Here is an 18,431-nt window from a genome sequence, read left to right as displayed (position 1 = left end):
TACTGCCAAAATAATTTACATAACTTTACATACTAAAAAGTGGTATGCTGAATGGTTAAATATCTGGGAAATGGTATTCTGAATGGTTAAATATCTGGGAAATGGTGCTAAATGGTTAAATATCTGACAGAAAAAGGGAGTGGAGAGGTGTAGAGGTGAGATTATCTCAGATAGGTGGAGAAACTTAATTACAGAGAATTGCCAGGAAAACACTTGACTTGCACAATAATCCTCTGTTAAGCCATCACTTGATGGAATTATATTTAAAAAAAAAAAAACTATTGGGAAAAGTGGATGTACAGATTGGTAATTATTTCTGAGAACGTTACCTAGCTACCTGCCTTCTATCAGTGTTCTTTTAATGTTGATCTAGGGTGGTACTTCTACCTACTACAAACTAATGAATACATTGTATACAAGGCCACACAAAGGCATACCCAGAAAGCACATGCAGATGTTGCACAACCAATTTTTGAATATTTGCTACTTTGACCACAATATCTGGACATAATTTCTATACCAATGCACAGATTATTTATGTTCATAATGATTATAGTTGTGGTTGTAATTCGTTCAACCCTCAATGGCATAAGATAGAATGGCACATGAAAATAAGAAACACATTATTAGACATTATTGTTTAAAAGAAAACATATAAACATATCACCCCGTGTTCGTGAATTTGTATAATAGAATAGCAGGAACTGATTTCACCCGCCATGCACATTTGTCCTCCCCCTAATGTGTACTGGCTACAGCCATGATAAGGTCACTTCCTGTTTGACTGCTTTTGTGATGCTTTGTTTGTTCTAGAGAATGAGAATTTGTGACTGGTGAAATGTTTTTCATATGCCTATGATTTTTAGGAATTGCAGCGCCCCCTTGAGGTCAAACACCACCAATTTGTGTGTGCTTCCAGAATGCATCACATTTAGCCAGATCAGATCTGCACCGCGCTGCATGAAGTCGACCGAACCTATTGTACCATATTTGGTTTTGGGTGTCATCTTCAGGTTACCACTTACAGAACTGTCTTAAAGCAATGCATGCTGGGATTCACACAATACCAATTTAAATCCCAATAGAGGGTTTGGTTTTCTTACATGAAAGAATTGTGGAATTATTAGCTCACTTCCTGTTTGGCAGCTTTGTCTCGATCAATCAATTTCAATTGGCTGTGATCCATCCAAGACATCCACTGTAAATGAGATACGGCTACATTGTTTTCCACATACTCTTGAGAACTTATAATAAATAGCTGAAACAAGTGTATATAAAGTTATTTATTCAATTCACATATTCAGTGAAATTTAATGACAACATTTCATATCCAGAATGGTATTTTCCTTTCTGTCAGTGCAGTTACCATTTTCTATCAAACTGGATGACATGATTTTACCAATGTTTTAAAAATCTGCTGATGACCATTCATACTTCCTTAAGGAAGAATTTGCTATTTTTACTTTTTATTTGTACAAACACTTGCACAAATATCATTGTGTGTGTGTGTGTATATGTGTGTGTGTGTGTGTGTGTGTGTGTATGTATGTGTGTGTGTGTGTGTGTATGTATGTATGTATGTATGTATGTGTGTGTGTGTATATATGTGTGTGTACCAGCTCAGCCTCCATGTCCAGATGGAATGACTGTCTTCTGCAAATGTGTACACACATGGTGTTACAGAAGGGTCCCACCACTAAACAACAGTGTGTGCTCGTTCAGTCTCAGCAGATATGCTGATGCATTTCAATGCTCAGCAGACAGAAAGAAGGAAGGAAGAACATGGGCTGAGTTGAGCGCAGTTCTGCTGCTGTTATTATGAGGTGAGTGGTTTCAGGCCTGGATGGAGCTCTTGGTGCTGTAGGCCAAATAGTAGACCACAACGCCAATCACGGCCGCCAGAACCTCAGTGGACACCCAGGGGCCATTCCATGCTCCCTGGAGGTGGGGGTAGAGTAGGGTAGTATGGGGTGGGGAACATGGATAAATAAATGGAACGTTAGAGTCAGAAACAGAGACAAGAGCAAGAACACAAACAGTAATAGCAACTGAACACCATCACAGAGAAATTTTTTGTTTGCCTGCAATGTTTAAGTTTTGTGTCAAAATATATAGGACTTCAAATAAAAAATGAGTCAATCTCAAGCAGGAAAGGGCAATTGATTACAACAATGAAGACACTGGCAGAATCAATCATGGTTACTTTAACTCTCTTAATACAGAAGAACCTGTCATTATGAATGACTAAATAGACAGAGATGTGTATGAAGATCTTAATGAAGCACAGTGCAAAGCATAAGAGCATACTCACTCTGTGGTCCACGTTGACAGAGAACAGAGGCTTGATGGCAGCAACATCTTCATTGTTCCTCTGAGCCTAAAACAAGCATACACACACGCAATACAAATCAATTTAAGTGACTGAACGGCAATCTATTCATGGACGATTCTAGCCACCAAGTCCACAAAACTGTACACTAAAACACTGCAATATGCACAGAATGCACCATACCTTGCGCAAGGCACTGTAGGACTCCTCATCGAAGAATTTCACCTCATAAGTGCCCGAGCTGGCCTGTTTGTGGGACAAACTCCAGGAGACCTGCAATCAATCACCAAGGGGGAGGTTATGAGCATAGCCTCAATTTGATGTTAAAATGCCAAGCAAACAATAAACTAGTGGAGATGGAGACTGTGAGGAAGGTCAGACCTGGTATTTGCCGACATCTTGTCCACGGGTCACAGGGAACTGCTTCCCATTGACATCTGCATACAGGGCCACGCTCTAAAGGACACAACAGAATACATCATGAGTGCTGACTGATTAAAATACACGGGTTTCCCGTTTACCAACAAAACTAGATGCACGCGCAGCCGTGGGGCAGAAGACACTTGGTGGCCGTCCACAACGTTAACCCAAATAGTCGGCTGCTGTAAGCTACAATCGGAATTTTTTGTATACCCCTGTTGTCTCAATGATAACATCTCATTTCAGACTATATTTCAGAGTTTACTGCTTATTGGCATTATTAATATAACATCATATTTTGTCATTTTTGGCGAAGACATGCATTCCATTAGGGATATTGAACATTCTTGAACATGTGATTTCGAATTGGTTCAGTTTATAGCACAAAAACTCATTTTATTCTTTTCATGGACAGCACTGCTCTGCTGTTCTATGGTGCTTTCTGCCACTTAGTTGCGCACACATGTTTTCGTGACGTTGCACAGAAATCCATGTATAGATAGATAGATAGATTACTTTATTCATCCTCAAAGGGAAATTATGGTGTTACGCCAGCAATTAATCATATAAACATGTAAATGTAAATCAGGTTTCTAGGCCAAGTATAATTGCGTATACAAGGAATTTGGTCTCTGCATTTATCCCATTCGTGAATTAGTGAACACACAGTGAGGTGAAGCACACACTAACCCGGAGCAGTGAGCTGCCTTGCTACAGCGGCGCTTGGGGAGCAGTGAGGGGTTAGGTGCCTTGCTCAAGGGCACTTCAGCCGTGCCAACTGGTCGGGGATCGAACTGGCAACCGTTTGGTTCCAAGCCTGAAGCCCTAACCAGTAGGCCACGGCTGCCCCCTAAACATGTATCACACATATACATACAAGCCAAAAATAAATACAATTAATATTTCATCAAATGGTCAACGATTGAACAATGGATATTTGATCAATTGATAATTGATCAAGATTAGATAGCAGAGCTATGCTTTTCTCCATGCTGTACTGTAGAGGGACTATATAAATGAATGACAACATTCTTTACCTGGACCCCATTGGAACAGGCCAAGCTGAGCTCCACAATGAACACAGTCTCAGAAGAGATGACTGCATCCGTCGTGGTGTAGGTGGAGGGGGAAAAAACAGGGTCTGTGCAGGTCTCAGCTGTGGGGGAACAGAAGAAAACAGACGGCATCAGTTCCAGTAACTGTGTAGTAACAACGTTACCCTAAGGGTGTGTTCATCAACGACAAAACTAAAACACATCGTTTATACCAGTTACATGATCTTCTCGAGCTTTGTGTAAAGCAACACATGTTAACGTTACTGTTAATTTGACAAACTGTCATGGCCGGCGAGCCACCAACAATTTATACAGTAGCAAGAAATAAAGAAACCCTTCAAACACTGATATTTTACACACCTAGAAGCTACCTATTATGTTTGTAAATGTTCATCTAAAGCAGCCAAACGTTGGAGTGATTGCTGCTTCAACAGTGATTTAACGTTACTAGCAAGCGAACACTCAATTGCTAAGGCTAGGGCTAGTTTGCTATCCAACTGGACCACCAACCTTAACCTGCGAACGTTTAAATGTTTTATGGATGAATGTGAATTAAATCTTGATGAATAAATGAATACTTACCGGCACAAAGGCTCAAACAGAGAGCCAAAACTGCTACAAAAAGTCTCATGTTGCTGCTTGTGTCTAGTCTAACGCTATGCCACCTCAGCTCTCCACGGATGTTGCTATCAAAAGGGACGTCAACCTATCAGGACCTCGCATTCAATGAAAGACACGTCAGCGTACAGACTTAAACAGAGGTGTGTGCGACATCTAGTGATAACCGCCAGTACTACATAAACCCAATCAAAGTATATTTAGTACGTATATGGGTACAGGACGCCCCATCAGTAGAATTGTGTGTGTACTGCGAAATAATTTACTACCTCATCACCTCCATTACACATACAAAACCAACATCAATTCATCCATGGAAGATACCCTACTGTTGCAAAATGATGCATTATCTAGTCACAAAATCTAGTCACAGAATTACATGAGAGACAATCAAGATATTTACCGTTATATTTATTACTTTAAACTTCTTACCATAACAACAGTCTATACAAAGTAAAAGTCTCTTTCATCTTTTAATATAATGAATATAATAGACAATATTCACATAGAAGACTGGCATTATTATCCTCAAAGAGTGAGTACATCTTGACAGATGGACAAAAAACCACAGGCAGAAAAAAACATGGCCACAGACAGACATAATGCCGAGAAGCAGACACACATCCATACGTGCATTACATTACAATATGCTGTCACATAGGCAGTATCCTACATTTTCTGTCAATAAGATTTACATATCTATATTCATGTAAGTGTGTAAATCTTAGATATATATTTATATAAAATATACACACAGCATTTTCACACATACAAAGTTTAATGTAATTTTAGATTTCAACAGAAAATTTCATGAGCGGTGCTCATTGTCAATGTTCCAGCGGTTTCTTGGCGCTTCGCCTTCAGTCGGCAGATTGTGTGCAACAGCGTTCAAAAAGTGAAAGGTCACGATCAGTCTTTTTTCACCTTTGCCCCTCTCTCCTCCAATCAGAAGAGCAATTGGCTTTAAGTTCAAAGTTCATCAGCTTGCCACCAACCAACCCTCCCATCCCACCCCATAACCTTCTCTGCAGGGGGAGGAGGGGGTTTCACTGGATGCAATCCATGACGTGGATCTGCAAGGTGTCCATGTCGGGGGCCTGGTACCGGCACTTTGGGCAGCGGAAGTCCGGCTGCTCCTCAGCACCGCTACGGAAGGATGGGGGCGGCTGGGCTGGATTGAATGCTAATGGGGTGAAGAGGGGAACAGGAGATGAGGAGAGAGAGAGCGAGAGAGAGAGAGAAGAAACGTATCAGAGGAGAACTTGCCTAGTAGTGCTGCCTAACTGGTAGAGCAAATGCTACGTTCACGCTAATGTCACTGTGGATAGAAGCATCAGCTAAATTAATACATGTAGATGTCATATGTGAAAGGTGCCTTTCACTCAGTCACAAGGTCAGTGAATAGCATGTGTATACATGACGTGTGTTATGCAAGGATTTCTGCTTTGGGAAAAAAAAAAGTCTTGGCCCTATTGAATAAATGTGTTGTGTGGTGGAGGTGATGGAGTGAAACTTACGTGCAGGAACAGGGAGGTGCGGGTGCTGGTGCCTGTGCTGCATGGCCTCCAACCGCGCTCTGTAACACACACACACACACACACACACACACACACACACACACACACACACACACACACACACACACACACACACACACACACACACACACACGGTATTAAATATAACATCTGCTGTACTAATACAAATCACTTTGACATGTTCAGCATAAACAAACAGCAGCATTTAATGCTCAATCCAAACCTTGTCATTAAGACATCTAGTTAAGTTATCTACAGTCACACACAGTGAACAATGAAATCCATCCTCTCCATTTCACCCATCCAATATATTCGAAAGGGTTTTGCTCATACTGTTTGATATAGCATAATTGTCTGATTCATGAATGTCGACTATTTAACATATGTATTACTGTGACTTTTAACATATTTAACATGTATTACTGAGACTTCCATCCAAAAACTCTTCCAGGTCTGGAGTACGGTAATTGACAACTCCATACCTTTCCAGACCTGCAGTAGCCCTCTGTGTGTGAGTGTGTGGTGCCATACCAGGAGGAGCCCCTATGTGTGAGTGTGTGGTGCCATACCAGGAGGAGCCCCTATGTGTGAAAGTGTGGTGCCATACCAGGAGGAGCCCCTATGTGTGAAAGTGTGGTGTTGTACCAGGAGGAGCCCCTACTGTATGTGTGTAAGTGTGGTGTTGTACCAGGAGGAGCCCCTACTGTATGTGTGTAAGTGTGGTGTTGTACCAGAAGGAGCCCCTATGTGTGTAAGTGTGGTGTTGTACCGGGAGGAGCCCCTATGTGTGTAAGTGTGGTGTTGTACCAGGAGGAGCCCCCTGTATGTGAGTGTCTGTGAGTGTAAGTGTAATGTCGTACCGGGAGGAGCCTTCCTGCTTGAGGCGCTCCATCTCGGACTTGGCCTGGTTCAGCTGCTCCAGCATTTCCTCTTTGATAGCGTTCAGCTTCTCCCGAGCTGACCGCTCTGCCAGGAAATCTGCTTTATAGATTTCTGCCTGCAGGACAAAGGGACAATGGGAGAGTCAGTGAGTGAACTTAGGGTGTGTGTGTGTGTGTGTGTGTGTGTGTGTGTGTGTGTGTGTGATTCAATCAGTACTTGCAGGATTTGTTTTATATAACACAATGTGTCTGCATGTGTATTGAGTGACTCATGCTGACAAAAGACATGATCCTTGGATTTTCAATGGAATTAAGGTGTGTAAGCAGCACTGGTGAACCCAGATGAACCTGTAAGCACATCTGCATTTGCTCAACAGGGCCATCTGGCAATTCTCCCATTGGAGGCTACTTTCGAATCACCAAAAACTCACGACCACTTATCTGGTATGGCGTGTTTGGCTTTGTATGATTACGGACAAAGGAGGACGTTTACCCACTGCCAATGGCTGTGCTTATGGCGTCAGTTTTAAAAGCCATGGCCGTGTTTTTTTTGTTGTTGTTTTAAAAACTTGTTAAAGCTTTGTTTACAAGAAAGATGTGTTTGCTGTAATTCAGAAAGCAATCGGTTACAGTTCAACCAAATACTTTGGCTTAATTTCACCACACTGATTACAGCCCATGGAAATAGGAGGTGAACTGAGGTGTACACCTTGCCTACACAACTACCACAATCGTGTGTGTGTGCGTGCGAGAGTTAGAGAGTGTGTACAAGTCCTTGGCCCTCCTTGTGTGCGTGTGTGTGCGTGTGTGTGTGTGTGCGTGTTTGCGTGTGTGTGTGTTTGTGTGTTTGCGTGTGTGTGTGTGTGTGTGTTCGCGTGTGTGAGAGAGTGAGCGACTGAGTTTATGTGTGTCTTGGCCCTCCTTGTGTGTGTGTCCATGTATGTGTGTGTGTGTGTGTCCATGTATGTGTGTGTGTGTGTGTTACCTGTGCAGTGAGCACTGGGATGGTCTCCAGAGCGCTCCTCTGCTGTTCCACCTCCTCCTTGAGTTTGTCGATGAGTTCCTGCTTCAAAGCCAGCGCCTTCTCGGCCTCCACCAGCCTGTTCGAAAGGTCACCCACCTCGCCCCCCTGGCACACGGTCACAGGAAAACACAGGCCAAAGTGAGCATGCCCACTTGCGTTCTAGCGGTCACTTCCTCTCTTTCTCTCTCTCCTTCATACATACAAGCACACACCTCCACCGGTTGGTTAGCCACGTGTCCTACCTCACCCCCCTGACACATGGCCTGAGGGAGAAACGCATGCCATCTGTCTGCGCTGTCTCTTCCTGTCCATCTCTGTCTTTCTCTTCCTCTCATTTCTTACACACACACACCCACAAGCACACCTCTCTCTGCCTTCACCACTCTGGTTAGCCAGCTCCCCACCCACCCAGCTTATCACCCACACATGCAGCAGGGGGAAATACACTTAGTGAGTATGCAGTCACTCAATCTTTCACGCACACAGACACCTCTCTTTGCTTCCCTCAGACAGTGAAACAGGCCTTCCACCCTTCACACATTAAAAAAGTTAGGCTTTGTGTTTGTGCATGAGCACAAAAAACTTAACTAAGTACTTACTTAAGTATTCTTCCTCATCTGTCCTGTCTCATGCAGCCACAAGACCACAACCCATGGCCGACCCTCCACGTATGCACACACACACACACGTGGGGAAAACAGACCAGTGAAAGACAGATACACACCCTTTTGGTTTGATTCTCGGCTTTCAGTTTGGCGTCGTAGTCCTGGAACAGACACGTGTACGCGTGCTGGAGTTGAGCCAGCTTCCTCCTGTCATCACAACAGAAAGAGGAAGATGGAGATGGAGGGAAGGAAGTTGAGTCATTCTACATAAGACAACAATGGGTTGAAGAGATCCAATGTCACTAATCTACCCATCATAGTTTTAAGACTGAAAATGATATAGAGTGTGTTGAAGCTGTTTTCCTGTCTGTTTAAATTAGCTTAATTTTTAGATATTGTGTCACTGAACTATACTGAAGCGTATCACATACCAAGGATCAATTTGGTTCTATTGGTTGGCTATTAAGTATATAAGTATATATACTCTTTTGATCCTGTGAGGGAAATTTGGTCTCTGCATTTATCCCAATCTGTGAATTAGTGAAACACACTCAGCACACAGTGAACACACAGTGAGGTGAAGCACACAATAAAACAGCGGCGCTCGGGGAGCAGTGAGGGGTTAGGTGCCTTGCTCAAGGCACTTCAGCCGTTCCTACTGGTCAGGGTTCGAACCGGCAACCCTCCGAAGCGCTAACCAGTAGGCCACGGCTGCCCCAACCCTGTAGAAATCACAGTATATAGAAATAAATTTTTTAACTATTTAAAAAGTTAAATAGAATCCCGAATGCATTGTTGAACTGTCTGCCATATATCTCAGATCTTTGTGCCAAGAATCATGACTATGACCAATAATGTGTGGTGTTGACTGGTGACCCACAACCCCTGATGGACGCCGTCTGATGACCAGGTGCCTGGTCGCCTCCAGGTGTGGAATTAAGTTGTGTATGTCAATATATCTGTAAGCTGTGTGTGTATATATATATTTTTGCATGTGTGTGCACAAGACTGAACAGAAAACTGGTTTTGCTCTCATTCATTGATGACTGGTGAGCTCTTTAATGACCCCCCACACACACACACACACACACTCCCAAGGGGGGTGCTGGCTGTCGCTGCCCAGTCCTCCTCACCTCTCCTCGGTGATGACCAGGCGGTCATTCTTGAGGGCCGCCTCCAGGTTCTGCACCTGCATGAGCAGCTTGTCCACAGTGACCGTGTGCTGCCTCCGCTGCTGTTCCATGTCTCTCTCCAGCGTCTGCAGGGTCTCCGTCTTACTGCTCAGTCTGAACAGGGTGGTGGGGGTGGAGTAAAGTGGTGAGGGGACAAATAGAATCACACAGTGTGAGGGGAACCTACTGTCTCCAGTGCTTCCAAACATGTAATACAGTGAAGCTGCCCTGCAGAGAATCCCACTATGCAAACAAACAGGTTGGTTGAGGCAGTCGAAGGCAGATTGAGAGAATAGACATGGATGTCAAAGAAGCAGGTGGAATAAGCTGCAAGAGAAATGGGGTAGCAGCATGGCAGCCTTAGGGACATACCAGCATAGCTTAGTCGAAATAGTTCTGAAGTTACTTAACAGGCAATGACACTAGCCTAGCTGGTCCAGTAACTTCAGGACTAAGTATCATTACTCAAGAATAAAAACACTTAGATTAAGACCCAGATTCCACTGGGTTCTTAGAACTGTCTGTCTGTCTCTATCTGTCACACACACACACACACAAATCAATTTGACAAGACCTACTTCTCCTCCAGGTCCCTTCTCTTCTCGTCACTTTTCTCCAGGCCACTCTGCTTCTCGTGCAGCTCCCCCAACAGAGACGTCACCTGAGCCTTCAGGGCCTCGCAGTCTTTGGCCAACTAGTACAGACACAGACGCACACAAGGAGACAATTTGCATGTCAATTTACAACTACTACATGCACTCTGACATTTATAATATTGGATTTGGTCAATCCATCATTCAAACAGCCAGGGGGACGCACAGCAACTGTCTAGTGCTTCAAAACAGGATAATTGAATTACTGACAACAATTGAATTACAGTCATACACAATCACATTATAATGCAGCAGAACTTTACACCAGTATAAATCACCAATAAGCACACATAACATCTTGCCTGTGTACAAAAGTCTTGTGCAACATGTTTTCCATTACTGGAGATTATAAGCGCATACAATGAACCACTATGACTTGTGTGCAGTATCTTTTGTCGCATAAACTTCATAGCCGACCTGTGCACAGTCCTTTTCCTTCTGCTTAAGCTGGACCTCAGCTCGGTCTCTGTGCACAGAGCTCTTCTGGAGACAGTCCAGTTTCTCCTGCAGCTCCTTATACCTGCAGGCCACAACAGGCTCCTTCAATGACTACTTAGAGTGCAAGGCAAAAAAAATCATCTCTGATTCATTATTGGCGATGAAATTTCCTTCATTAGCCTTCTTTTTAAAATAAAAGTCTCTTGGCTTGGTTTGTCAATAAAGATTGCAGATTCTTTTACCTTTCTTGCGTAGCCTGGAGCTGATCTTTCATCTTGGACAACTGGGAACCACTGCGTAATTGAAGACAAAAACTTCATTAGTGACACAGATACATAGAGACAAAAGTCCTAAAGACACATGAAGATACAGTTGAAGACAGTGCTCACATAGAAAGACAGACAAACCTGGTGAACTGAATTGTACATTGCACAATACAATTACTGGCCCTGAAGCCCAACATAACCTTGTTGATGAAATGTATTTTTGTCATTGTGCAATATGGCACGACGAATTGTAAAGCATGTAGCTAGAATGATCATTAAGGCTAGCAAGTACAGATATAGAAATGATATTGTACTGCGATATAATTATTTTCATAAAGCATTAAGAATATATATTAGTTCAGCATAGTAATGCTTAATTCATAGAACAGATCCTTTCCAATTATAAACTAATCCGAGTATTTCATCTAAACTAAGGATAGGATCACATCTGAAAATGTGATTATCCACATGCACCAGAATGAAGTGAGTTGCAGTAAAAAATTGAGTGGCTCCCAAAATCTGTGTGGGAGCTAACAAGGACGAGGAAGGAAGCAGTACCTGTCAGAGGCCATATGTGGAACATCTGACCTTTGAACTGCCTCGACCATCACAGTTCCACTCTGCTGAGGAGAGGAAGAATGGAAGTTACGACAAGTCATAGTTGATAACATGAAAAAAATGAGGCTGCTTCCTGGTGTTACAATTATATGATCCTTGCATATAGAAAAGCAAAGTGGGAAACAGCGTCTCTAGTGTGAAACATCTGAGGGAGATGTTTCTGTCCAATTTAAGTATACAGGACTGACAAGGGCTTTATAAAAATTGCCACCTGTCTATTTAACCATCCTCAACAGGATAAATACAATTAAACACCAATGCTAATTTACAGTTTGTGTGTCACATTTACAAGGCATGACACACTTTATGACCGTGTGACTGACTAAAGCACATTGAATGACCTCTGTTTATGAAATACGCTATATAAATAAACTGGACTTGACTACACTACAGTTTGGTAATAGCATGGTGGCAAAGCTACGGCAGCTACCTGCTGAATGAGACGACGCTTTTCCAACAAATTTATAATACATTACTCATGTATTCAACTTTACACGGTACTGTAGTTTGCTACAGCACTGTAGCCTAGCCCAGGGGTTCCCAAACTTTTCCACGGCAAGGCCCCCCAAATACCACTAGGTTCTGGCCAAGGACCCCCTTGATGTGTTATAAAACCCATCAACAATACTACGGCAAATGTAAAAATACATTAAGCTAATCCTAATGATTATTTTAGCTACAAGCACTTCGTGATGGAGCACACAGTGTGTCAAAAATAGCATTTGGGGTTTTCTGCTATATGAGAGCTATCACGTTACTATTATTCCCAGTCATTATCATGGAAAATATAATGTTCAGATATGCAACAAATTATTATAATGACATTGTATAACAACCCTCAAAGTATATTTTAAATTTTTCAAATGTATTTATTTGTTGCTTTTATTTTTCCTTCCAACTTGCTGAGGCCCCCCTGGCACCCCCTCGCGGCCCCCGGCCCCCACTTTGAAAACCACTGGCCTAGCCTATATAGCAGGGGTTTTCAACCGGTGGTCCGCGGCCCGTGGCGTCATTGCAGGTGGTCCGTGACATGCATTCCAGCCTGCGTAATTTCACAATTAATAACTTTTTTCCATCATTAATTTTTCCAAACCATTTCCAGAATTGTTGCACATTGGTGTGAATACTGAACTTATTGAAAATATCGGTAACACTTTACTTGACGGGTGAGTTCATAACACATTCATAGCAGCTGTCATAAACTGCACATAAAGCATTCATGACTGTTTCATGAGACATGACTCAACATTCATACCAAACCTTTCATGAATGTGGAAGACGGAACAATGACAACTTGTCAAAATAAAAGTCCAACAATCGCAAAGCAGCATTGCCATTTTTGTTCCAAACCTCTTACCTGATCACATCACATCTGAGTCAATGGGGTACTCCGGTGCCAAAAAGACAGAACATGGTCAAGCAAATCATTTTTGTTTCATAAAAATGTATTTGTTTTATGATGTAACCTTTGCAGATGATTTCTCATCTTTTGCTACTGGGAATGTCCAACCTTTCCAGGTTACACAAATACGGGTCAGCTGAATGTAGGCTAGTTTACCTCCCAGTGTTAAACTCAGTGATTACGAATACTTCACAACTTGTATAGTAAAGTGACATTCCATGTAGACTTCATAAGATATTCATGAAATATTTACAAAGGTTGGAGAGAAAAATGGCAATGCTGCTTTGCGATTGTTGGACTTTTATTTTGACAAGTTGTTGTCATTCTGTCTTCCACATTCATGAAAGGTCTGATATGAATGTTGAGTCATGTCTCATGAAACAGTCATGAATGCTTTATGTGCAGTTTATGACAGCTGCTATGAATGTGTTATGAACTCACCCATCAAGTAAAGTGTTACCAAAATATCTAAAATACTATAGAGGAGATGAGATTCAAACTGACACAGGATGTAAGCTTTGTAGGCCTACATAACAGGTCTATCCTGTGCTTTGCTAATGCTGTGTTTTGCGTCCCCAACGTCACACACGCACATTCATAAGGTAGGCTACAGTCTGCGCGATATAGACCGGACGGAGTTCACGTTATGTTTCATTAAAAAGAAGCTTAATAGTTTTGTGAAATTTGGAGAGGAGCTGTTAAAGGTAAACTATGCAGTATTGGCAATTTCCTAACCGTTTTCTCGGTTTTTGCTTCTTTTTCGCTGGCTCTGTCATGACGAATGTCTGAGAAACTCCATCGCTACCTTCTTCTAGCCGGTGCCTGGCGTGTATGTGTATTTGAATGCAGTAAAGCAATTCGTTACACTCGTTATACTTCCTGACGCTGAGGCCGCCGGCCCGCCGGCCCACAGTTGCAAGGGGTGTTTTTTCCGCTCACAGCTTAGCTAGGAAGCCGAGGCGGCCACCATTCAACCCAAAAAAAGACATATAACCATTCCCCAATGACTCTGAAGCTGTTAAATGAAGGTAAATTAAGCTAAAAAACTTGCATATCAAGATAAAAAACCTGCATAGTGTACCTTTAACTAACGTTTCTAACTAAGGTGAAGTTAGCTAGTCAGTAGGCCTACCAGCATGGATCGCTATTTTAGTAGCCTAAGGAAAGTAACAGATGTCAGGACAGATGGACAGGATTCTGCTGCATGCTCTTCAGACAAAGCTACAACTTTGGAGGAAACGTAGTGGAAACAAGAAAGAAAATACAGTGATGATTAAATGTTAAATATGGATTTAAAGTAACGATTGACAAAACTGGAGAGGAGGTACCACTGTTTTGTATGTTCAACGTTGAGGCCATGAAACCCCCCCCCACACACACACAATAGTGGTCCGTGATTACTTGTTAGTCAGGATGGTGGTCTCTGGCACAGAACCAGTTGAAAACCCCTGCTATATAGCATAGCATGATACAGTACAAAAGAAAATTACTGAGGGACCAGACTCTTTCAGCATTATATGCTTTTGCAAGGCATTAGTGACAACACACTACGTTATAGTTTCTTAGCATGGTACAGTCCAAATGAAGTATACTACAGAAGGAGTGTGGTAGCTACCTGCTGAGAGAGCTGACTGAGTCGAGCCTGCAGTTGGTCCAGAGCAGAGCGCAGCGCCTCCTTCTCCATTTCACCCTCGGCCTTCTCCCTCTCCAGCTCGTCATTCCTCTTCCTGAGCACCCGCATCCCATCCTCCAGCTTCTCCTTGTGGGTCTTCAGCAGCTGCAGAAACTCGTTGGATCCTTCACAGGGCTGGGGGGGCAAAGGAGAGGAAGAGGGCCAAAACAGATGAAGGAAACAGGCAACTCAATATAAATTCATTCAAGAACACACATGAACAGAAAAAAAGAGCCAGATTGAATCATCTGTGAAGCGACAATGAGACGAGATTGTTTTGTTTGAGTAGGCGGGGTCAGCATTCAGTATCCAAATCCAAAGGTAAAGCTTCAATTGTACATGTCAGTAATTCTGTAGAGTAAGCTTATTTACTAATAACTGTCTGTCCAAATCTTTTTCAGTTGATGGTGGGGGTTGGGGTTACTGGACACACTTGTCACATAATTCATGGCATGAATAAACCACATGTTGCTCATGGTTAATTTCAAATGCCAAACCAATCTAGTTATTCACATTACAGGTGGCATCTTCCTTTTACATTTTCCTATTTTCACCTATCAATCATCATTGTTCTTCTGGCCACAATTACAAGACAAATCTGGTCATTTAACAACTCAATCTGTTGAAATACAATGAACTGTACTACATACAGAAGTCTACAATGAATCAACCACCATTTTAGAAAAAGAAACAGAGAGAAACAAATTGCCAAGGGGAGTTAGAGCAACATCTTGAGACACACCACAGACCACGAGAAAGACAGGGAGAGACCTAAAACAGGGCCTCAAAAGAAGGCACAACTTCAGAGATTACGCTGGAACAGGAGAGGTGGGTGATTAAAAAGCTGAAAGAGGCTCCATGGATGGGACATTAGGACAGGTGTCAGTCTAAGCGGTGCAGGAAGGTAGCAGGGGGACATGTTGGGCTGGTGACATGCTCACCTTACTATCCCCACTGTTCTCCTGGAAGGGCTGAAAGTCATCCACACTGGTGGACAAGCTACTGAGAGAGCTACTCTCACTCCCACAAGACTACACACACACACACACACACACACACACACACACACATATATATATATATATATGTATATAACACCACAGGTGCACATGCCCTCCCATGCCCAGATACTGTATATGCCCACCCACAACATCAGATTCATACACACACACACAAATACATGTTGGTGGTAGTTGTGTAGGCAGAAGTTGGTTATGTTAATGCTGATGAAGCTAAAGGACATGTGTCTTACCAAACTCCTGGGATTTGCCATGTCCCCTTTCTCTGCATCCAAGTGTTCCCCTGTTGACTGGTAGCAACACAAGACAGACAAACAGAGCAGCATGAAGACCCAACTAAATCCAACATTACACTGCTAATTATGTTCAAAATCTGGGTGAATGGTTTATTAGTCTATGATGCCAGACATTACATCTCGGAAATCTTGCAAGCCATTTCTCTCCGATGGCGGGCTCTTCACGTCTGGGTCGGGAGCCTGACTTCCTGATTCCATGAGGGTGGTCTTGCTGCGGTTTCCTGGGAGGCCGCCGTTGTGGCTGACCTTCCCCAGCAGGACCTGGTTCTCCTGTGCAAGTCGCTCCACCAAGGCCTTGGCCTCACGAAAGCGGCAGCTGAGGAACTCCCTCTCTTCCTTGGCCTTCCTCTGCCACCCCTCCATCTCTCCGCACCGCTCCCGTAGAGAGTCATTACTCCTCTTCAACGCCTCTGATGGAACACAACAGCTTTGCGTTTATTCACTCTCTTCTTTCACTTTTCTCAGTTGAGTGGCTTTTAAATGCATGTCAGAGAGAGCTGTTATCTCACAACGCTATAATACACTACATCTAAAGCAGCACTAGGATAAGAGAAATGATGCGTGAGAACCAACCCAGTAATATTGGTGTTCATACCTCGCAGCTGGTAGTTGTCTCCAACCAGCCTTAGCACCACCTCATTGCCAGCCAGCTCAGGCGGAACCCGAAGGGAGCCTTGGGAACTGGGGCCGAGCGAACCATTGCTTCCGGCGCCCACCGCCTCCTCCCCGTTCATCTCCAACTGCAGTGTGCTCCCGGCGTTGGGCTGGGGCTGAACCATTAGACTGGGAGAACCAAGGACAGGCCGACGTGTAAATAAACCACCACTGTCAACAGGACACATGTCATGTTATAATAATGTTAATATAATATTACGAATGACATGATGGTAAAAACGACCCTGTTACAGGAAACCACGGAAGCGGTCTTTCTACTTTCGTTTTCACCCTAGCAGCTATACCATATTATGCCAGACCAGTGTCACGGTTAACAACGCAGACACTTTTGACTTAAGATCACTTAGATTACTCTAACGTTAGGTTCATGAAAGACAAACTGTCATAGCCGGCCGATTGGGTTCATTATTTGTGAGCTGATTTGAATTTGTAAACTGTGACAGTGACAACAATGGTTGGCAATGATTACACATACAGAAACGTTGCTAGCATGGACAACATTAGAGAACACCGCTTGCTACACAGCTTATTACTTTAATAATCAACCAAATAATTAAAAATCATCGCTGAGATTTAAATTTGATGCCATCCTTACTTCCAAAAGAAAAGCCACCGATAGCTGTGTAAATCGACTGCAAGAATTGTACTACCAGAAACTAGCTAACGTTAACGTCATTGATATCTGCTTGCCAATGGCATTGTCACTGGCTTTATTTTCATGTTCTCAACTAGTCTAGCTTGTTGGCTAAAGAACACATGACGTTTCCCAGCTCGCATTAACGTTAGCATAGCTTTACTGCCACAACAAACAAGTTAGTGAAGGGGCGTGTACCACAAGACCAAACAACTAGATTATTAAACAGATCACCCAGTTATTGACATCTAACGTTATCCCTGTATCTTGTCGTCGAATCTATCGTGGACTATCGATAACAGACAACACGAAGAATATCAAAACCAGCTGTTTAGACTCTTGCTTGAGTATAATACAAACTGCTAGCTAACCATCCTACGTGGCTAGGTAGACTAGCGAAATTACCTCATTTTCTTTTCCGCTTTTCAATATATTTATCACTGCATGCAAATCAGTGTTTGGTAGCTGAATTGATAACACATGATTCATTGAAAGTAACGTTACATGCCAATAAGCAATCTCGCCAGTTCATAAGTCATATCTACGACATACATTTCACTAGAAGCTTCAAATGGCAATTTTGACATGTTCAGGATCTGGCAGTGTTAGCAACAGAAACAACCAAAACAGACAATTCAACATCAAACAGAGAAAATTGACACAGACGGTTAAAACAAGTCCAGTATGATACACCCAACTGGATAACTAGCAAGGTGATATAAAGACCATCCTACCTATTCACCCGGAGCCTGGTGTAACGTTATCCAGCAGAAAACTAAACTAACCGTTAATGTTAGCACGCTAGCGTTGTAACTTCAACGTTGGCTAAATTTGGTTGAGGGCGATACGCAACGTTAGCTAGCTATGACACTAGCGAACCAAAATTACATCTGTCTGATTAAAAATAATTGTAACGTAAGACATCCGTCATTTTCTTTAGCGAGGAAAAACCACACACGAAAATTACAAGCTTCGGCTCGCTTGGCTAACGTTACAGCATGTTCTAAAAACCGATGCAAGTTGACAAGCTAGGAATTCCCCTTGCTACTTCCGTGTTCCATCATATGACGGCATATGTAGAAGTGTTCCTGGGAAATGTAGTTCTGACTACGAAAA

General features: G+C 42.8%; 2 protein-coding genes across 5 annotated transcripts; both read right to left on the bottom strand.

The window, feature by feature from the left end:
- Positions 1 to 1,268: 1,268 nt before the first annotated feature.
- Positions 1,269 to 4,510, bottom strand: ssr4 (signal sequence receptor, delta). The gene is made up of 6 exons (XM_048241399.1): positions 4,387 to 4,510; positions 3,787 to 3,905; positions 2,711 to 2,785; positions 2,513 to 2,602; positions 2,312 to 2,377; positions 1,269 to 1,938 (listed from the first exon to the last, which is right to left on the bottom strand). Exons 1-6 carry the CDS (start codon positions 4,433 to 4,435, stop codon positions 1,834 to 1,836), a joined length of 504 nt encoding a protein of 167 aa, XP_048097356.1. The 5' UTR covers positions 4,436 to 4,510; the 3' UTR covers positions 1,269 to 1,833.
- Positions 4,511 to 5,426: 916 nt separating this feature from the next.
- Positions 5,427 to 18,368, bottom strand: ikbkg (inhibitor of nuclear factor kappa B kinase regulatory subunit gamma). Of its 4 annotated transcripts, none has more exons than XM_048241968.1 (16): positions 18,050 to 18,368; positions 16,602 to 16,831; positions 16,124 to 16,416; positions 15,944 to 16,000; positions 15,633 to 15,722; positions 14,635 to 14,826; positions 11,558 to 11,622; positions 10,976 to 11,026; positions 10,713 to 10,815; positions 10,221 to 10,336; positions 9,604 to 9,756; positions 8,590 to 8,677; positions 7,827 to 7,970; positions 6,821 to 6,957; positions 5,940 to 5,998; positions 5,427 to 5,605 (listed from the first exon to the last, which is right to left on the bottom strand). In XM_048241968.1, exons 2-16 carry the CDS (start codon positions 16,783 to 16,785, stop codon positions 5,469 to 5,471), a joined length of 1,869 nt encoding a protein of 622 aa, XP_048097925.1. In that variant the 5' UTR covers positions 16,786 to 16,831; positions 18,050 to 18,368; the 3' UTR covers positions 5,427 to 5,468. The 4 variants fall into 4 exon arrangements, with proteins under 4 accessions (XP_048097925.1, XP_048097927.1, XP_048097926.1 ...); XM_048241970.1 differs by having other exon boundaries at positions 11,558 to 11,619; XM_048241969.1 differs by having other exon boundaries at positions 16,602 to 16,789.
- Positions 18,369 to 18,431: the final 63 nt, after the last annotated feature.

This window comes from Alosa alosa, chromosome 4 (assembly GCF_017589495.1).
Source record: "Alosa alosa isolate M-15738 ecotype Scorff River chromosome 4, AALO_Geno_1.1, whole genome shotgun sequence".
In the NCBI taxonomy this organism is placed as follows: domain Eukaryota; kingdom Metazoa; phylum Chordata; class Actinopteri; order Clupeiformes; family Clupeidae; genus Alosa; species Alosa alosa.
This window is presented reverse-complemented; position numbering and strand designations above follow the sequence as displayed.